The 6000-nt window shown below is 57.4% G+C and overlaps 1 protein-coding gene across 1 annotated transcript in view; it reads left to right on the top strand.

Moving 5' to 3' along the window:
• The first annotated feature begins 989 nt into the window (after positions 1 to 989).
• Positions 990 to 6000, top strand: part of ST8SIA2 (ST8 alpha-N-acetyl-neuraminide alpha-2,8-sialyltransferase 2) — a 76109-nt gene continuing 71098 nt past the window's right edge. The window contains exon 1 of the mRNA XM_043922499.1: positions 990 to 1254. Within this exon, the coding sequence (XP_043778434.1) occupies positions 1157 to 1254 (98 nt within the window). The 5' untranslated portion in view covers positions 990 to 1156. The remainder of the gene's footprint in view (positions 1255 to 6000) is intronic.

Raw genomic sequence — 6000 nt, 5'->3', positions numbered from 1 at the left:
AGGCTGTCTAAGGCTGGGGAAGTGTAAACTATTCAGCGGGGGAGGGGGCATTACCCCTCCTGAGAGGCAAATTTTATAGCAGATCTTTAGATCAAGGTAGGATCCCCGCCCCCCCCCCGGGGGGGGGTATTGATTTTGCCAGAAGAGGTCAAGAGCTGGGAAGATGACGCCCTGCTCAGAACTAGCAGCCGGAGGGCCCAGGCGGGGTGAGTGCTGTGTCTGCCACTGTGGATAGAGCAGCAACGCCGGCAGGAGGGCCCGAGTCGGGGTTGTAGCCAAGGCTCCAATAGCCCAAGCAACTCAGCGAGCCCTCTCTGGACCCAGTCTCCTTGGGTCTGTCAATGGAGACCAAGAGAACCGCCTGGAGGGGCTGGTTTCTCTCGGGGGCGGGGCGGGGGTGGAGTGGGAGGCGAGCACCTCGCCCACAAATTGCAATCAGCATCTCCGCCTAAGTTGGCCTGTCTCTGATGTCTTCTCCCGTCCCCTTCCCCCACCACCCCTCCTAATTCGTCAACTGCTGAAACATCTGCCTGGCTGAAACCAGCTCCTCGCCGCGCGCCGGGGACTGTCCCCAGGTGTTGCTCTTTGTGTTGGGAAAACTTTGCGAGAAACCGAGGGAGCTGGACAAAGAGCGAGAGAGGGAGGGCGTTTGCCAGGCGGCGGGGCGCGCCGAACGGTGCGCGCTCTTCCCTGGGGCTCCGCTTGGTACCCGGACGCACGCGGTGCCCCCGAGCCCAGCCTCCCTAAGTGGGGAGTGGCTGGCTCCGGCCACATTCCAGCGTCCTCGGGAGCGAAAAGAAGGCAGGCGGGAGAAGCAAAGGCCGGAGGCTGGACACTGGAGTTGCCTAGAGTGGGAGGAGGAGAGCAGGGGCGCGGAGCGAAGCTGTCAAACTGCGCGCGGGCCCCGCGCGGGGCGGGGGAAGGGAGGGGAGGGGAGTGGAGAGGAGGGGCGGACGCGAGCTGAGAGCGAGCGAGCGGGCTCGCGGCGCCGGAGCAACCCTTGTCTGCTGCCGCCGCCGCCGCTGCTGGCCCGGACTCGGCCGGAGCGCAGCGTGTCTGCCCGGCTGCGCGCCGAGGCTCGGGCGCCTGCCGCTGCGCCCCCCAGCTCCAGCTCTTCTCGCCGGCCCGCGCGGGTCCCGGTGGGCGCGAACCCACCATGCAGCTGCAGTTCCGGAGCTGGATGCTGGCTGCGCTCACGCTGCTCGTGGTCTTCCTCATCTTCGCAGACATCTCCGAGATCGAAGAAGAAATCGGGTAAATAAATAGCTGCGCCGGGGCCCGTGCCGAGCCCGGGCGGAATCTCTTCCACCCCGGCACTCTGTATCCACCCTTGCACCCGCTTTGTGTGCGCGCCGCGCCCCCCTGTCGCTCGCCGGGAGAGGTGGGGAACGATTTGGATCCCGGGTGGCGGTGCCGGGGGCCCGGGACTGTCTGCGCAGCGGAGGGCGGGGGCGCGGCTGCCGCGGGAAGTGCCCGGGCCGGGATCACTGGCAGTCTCCAGCCGGCCCGCGTAGGGGAGCAGACTTGCCCACCCTGCCTCCCTTCCTCGGCCTGTCCGCGCGCGTCGTCGCCGGGGTCGAGGGAGGGCGCCGGGGAGTGTCTGGGGCGGGCGGAGAGGCCGAGAGTGGAGGAGGTTGGAGTTTCTTTGTCTCCGGCTCGGCCGCTTTCTCGCCTTAGCAAAGTGGGCAGGGGGCGCGCGGGGATCTCTGTGCTGGGGGAGGGGATCCCCGGGCCCAGGGCGAAAGGCGGGGGCTCTCCACGGGCTCCCGGGAAGGCGAGGGTCCCCAGGGCACCCAGATACGCACACGCGCCTCCCGCCTGCCCGGGAGCCCAGCACTGGGGCGCGGGCTGGTAGGAGCGCGCAGGGGTTAGCTGACATCCCTTCCCCACCCTCACGTGGTTTTGGACATTCAGCTAATTCCGCCGCGCCCCCTGCGCCCCCGGGTTCCTGTGCGCTCTGGTCTCGGAGACGGAGACCTTTCGGCAAAGTCTAGACCGCCACCCGCTTGTCCTGGCTGCGGGTTGGGGCGGGGCGGGGGCCCGGGGTTCCCAGGCACACGGTCTAGCCCTCGCTTTTCTCCCGATCTCTCCAAGGGCGGGACCGAGAGCCCCGGTCCTGGCGCAGGACTTCCAGGAGTGCGCACTCGCGGCGCGGGACGCACCGGCTGTGGGTCCGGGAGGCTGAGGCTCGCGCCCCGCCCCGCTGCCGCCCGCACGCTGGCCAGCCCTTCTCCACAAAGAGCCTCCACCCCGCGATGGGCAAGTGTGGGGAGGGGGCTATCCAGGGTTCTGAGAGGCCCTTTGGAGAGCCTCCTGGCCCAGAGCAGAGAGAAAGCGAGGTCACAGAGTGGGCAGAAAGTCCCTTTCCTCCGTGGGGCTAGCCCCGGGCAGGCTCCCTCCCGCTGGTCCCGCGCCGCGCGCGCCCCTCCATTGTCCCGCTGGTTATTTCATTCACTCTCGGCGCTAGTTGAGGGCGGGCTGAGCCGACAGGTTCCTCCAAAGGGAAATGCCAGCCCTGGCCCAGGATGCCAAGGCCCTAAGGACTGAAACCGGGGGGCGGGCGCCACTGCCTGCTCTCGCCTTTGCTCCCCGCCCCTGCCCGGCTTGGCCACCCCAGCATTTCTTCTGGGAAGTCCCCTGCTCTTCAAGAACCCGCTCTCTTTCTCTCCCTCCTCCTCCTCGATTTCTCCAAGAGCTCAGAAAACTTTCACAAATACTGTTCAAGTAATACACGACAGGCTCCCACGCGGAGATAAGAGAAACGCTCCTTTCGGTAGCCGTTCGTCTCAAAACTGTGGATCGGAAAGCAAATCCGGTAGGACAAGTCTTGGGGTGACGGAGGACGCGGTGGGGAGCGCCTTCCTCTCGGCTCCCCCCCCTTCACACACACACACACACACACACACACACCCATTCTTCCCCAAGATGTGGGCTCTGCCTGGCCGAGCCACTTGGTGACCTTGACCCACGGGGGAAGGAACAGCGGCTGCCCATTGTTGTGCCAGGAAAACTTAAGAGCTGGGCGCTGTTAGGGATTGCTTGCTTGTCCCGTCACTGAAATTTTCCCGAATTTCTTCTAGAGACCAGTGACTTTTAATTTGTAAAATATGATCAGGAAATCACTTTGCATATAATGCTGCATTTTCCTGCCAAATACCTTGTAAACCCACTCCCCAGTTTAGGTTGTTTCAATAGGGTATCCGGAAATAAGCTCCAAGAGGGGAGCTAAGAAGGACATTTACCATATGCTTAAAAGCCAGGGCTCCTCTGCTGTGGGTGTGTTTCCTTAGATCTATTTCATTGGGGTTGGGGAAGGGGCACATTTCTGCTTGGGCCCACTTTGGGGAAAATTGTCAAACAAGTCAAATGTGTTCTATCGTGTGGCATTACCCCCTCCCCCCGCCTCTGGTGCTGCTGTCCTCAGGCTGACCCCTGGCCTGACCAGTCCTGACCCAGGCCTGAGACAGTCCTCTCCCTCAGCCCTCCTCAAGCGCCACCCCCAGTCTGCCCCACACATGGGTCACTCATCTGGGATTTGCCATGACTCGAGGAGGAAGAACATGGAGCCCAGGAACAGAATCCAAGCTTACAAGCCGAGTTGCAAGCTCAGTCACTTATTTAATCCTTGGGAGCACCCCAACTTTGGACAGCCAGTGGGGGCTCAGTGCAGTAAGTGCCCTGGCACAGTAGCCGGTGAGGGGCGCCAGGCACCGGACTCCTATCTTCCTCAACCTATGCCTTGCCTTCCCGGGAGACTCGGAATCGAACGTCAGACCATGGGGCTGTGGCGCCAACCCTGTGCCCCGGAAGACTGCAAATCAGCTGCCGCAGTGCTGGTCCCTAGGAGAAAATAGGGGTTCTGTTAAAGGATGACTGTTTCTGGAAGACAGTGGTAGGACCCTGTGATCTGTTAGGAAGGAAGGAAGGGGAAAAAAATCTCTTTTTGGAGTAAAATTTCCAAGGATTAACAAATGAGAAGTAAAACAGGAAAGACGATTTCATGTGTGTTATCTAGAGGAACAAAACTGAGATACATTTTTGCTAAGCTCTTGATTCCTTTTAGTATTAAGCCTTTTGATGTGGTGTTCTCAGAAGTTCTGTCCTGCCCAAGGAATCGTCTAAGGGGTTTCGAAGGGCACGGCTTTCTTCCAGGGGCTATTTCCCTAGAGACACGTCTCTTGCTAACTAATGATTTTCACAGTTCCTTTTCTAACTTACTTGCTTGTGGAAATGCCTCCCTGGGGTTGAATGGGAAAAGAAAATGTAAGAAGATGAGTTCTTTGTTAAGATTTTGAAGAGTGAATTCAAATTCTCAATCAGAGATTGGGTGGAACTTTGGTAAAAGCTCCCCTCAACTTATGCAGCAGCCCCAAATTTTAGAGTCCATTGGACAAAATCATAAGCCAAACTTTTTCTGATCATCCCCTGAGCTTTCGTCTTGAGTATAACCTTCAAGAGAGAGTTGTGAGCATGGCTGTTTTGCCCACCACGGTGGCCTCAGAACCTGACACACAGAAGGTATTCAGTAGGCATCTAATGGATAAATATCCCCCTGGGGTCTGGCCCGGTGATGGACATGCATGGCATCCTTAGAGAAGGCTAACACTCACAGTCTTGAAACAAAAAGGGAGTGCAGGGCTCCGCCTAAGAAACCTCCTCTCTTTGTAATTGGGGTAAATTTGACCCTGAGAAGTAGCATCACTTACCCAAGATTACACCCTGGCTGGTTGAGGACAGAGCAAGCCTGCTCATTTAAGCTGGTGTCATCACTTATAACCCCATGCCCCAGTCCCCAAGTGAGTTCTCTAATCATAAAAGAATAACAGAACTCTGGACAAACAGGATGTGCACACATGCTAAGTCGCTTCAGTCATGTCTGACTCTTTGCGACCCTATGGACTGCAGCCCACCAAGCTCCTCTGTCCATGGGATTCTCCAGGCAAGAATACTGGAGTGGGTTGCCATGCCCTCCTCCAGGGGATCTTCCCGACCCAGGGATTGAACCCACGTCTCTTATGTCTCCTGCATTGGCAGGTGGGTTCTTTACCACTAGTGCCACCTGGGAACTCCCAAAGAGGATGTAGCTAGTAATAATAATCATAATAGAAAGCATGGCAATGGCACAGATGAAGACGATGAGGGTCATTAACGTTTATTGATTTATTGAGTGCTTGAAGCAAGAGCTACGCCAAGAGTTTTGTAGATGTTAACACGTGTCATCCTTGTGGAGACCCAGTGGTCCCCTGCTAAGTGGCCCCAAGAGCTACTGTTTGTCAAGCACAAATAGCGCCAGACGCCACACTTACTGCTTTAAAGCACTAGTTCGGGACTTCCCTGTCGATCCAGGGGTTAAGACTCCGTGCTTCCACTGTAGGGGTGAAGGTTTGACCCCTGGTTGGGGAACTAAGATCTCACATGCCCCCAGGATTATTTTTGGCATGGTAAGATCAAAAAATCAATTTAAAAAGTGAAATCAATAAATGACTTAAGCGCTAGTTCACTGAGTCCTCACCAAACTTCTTGGAACTAGCTAGGTACTATGGCTACCTCGAGGTCATCAGTGAAGACACTGAAGCTCTGAAAGATTGTATAACTTGCTCATGATAAAGCCAGTGACCCTAATTCTATGAGAAGCCCAAGTCCCTGCCTTGATTGCCCTTGATTGCCCTAGACTGCCCTTTATCTGAATTCTTTGCCCCCTGTACTGGCAATACAGAATAGGTCTCAGATCTGGCCTTCCTAACTCATTCCCCTGAGTTCTTCCAAAGGCCCAGTTTCCCTAAGGATGTGGTCTGACTTAGTAGTAAGCACCCCCGCCCCAGCAGTTTAGAATGAGGGCAGGTGAGTGATGAAGACTGAGAAGGACTTGGGGCTCGTCTCCCAAAAGTGCCCCCGGTCCGCTCAGGTTCAGTTTGGTGCTGTCCCCTGGTTACAAGTTCACTGGCCATGGGCTTGGGCATCCCAAACTCTCAGGTGTGGCCTTGGACTAAAGCTTCAGAA

Source organism: Cervus elaphus, chromosome 13 (assembly GCF_910594005.1).
Source record: "Cervus elaphus chromosome 13, mCerEla1.1, whole genome shotgun sequence".
Taxonomy (NCBI): domain Eukaryota; kingdom Metazoa; phylum Chordata; class Mammalia; order Artiodactyla; family Cervidae; genus Cervus; species Cervus elaphus.
Note: the sequence above shows the minus strand (reverse complement) of the source record. Positions and strands in the feature narration are given on the sequence as shown.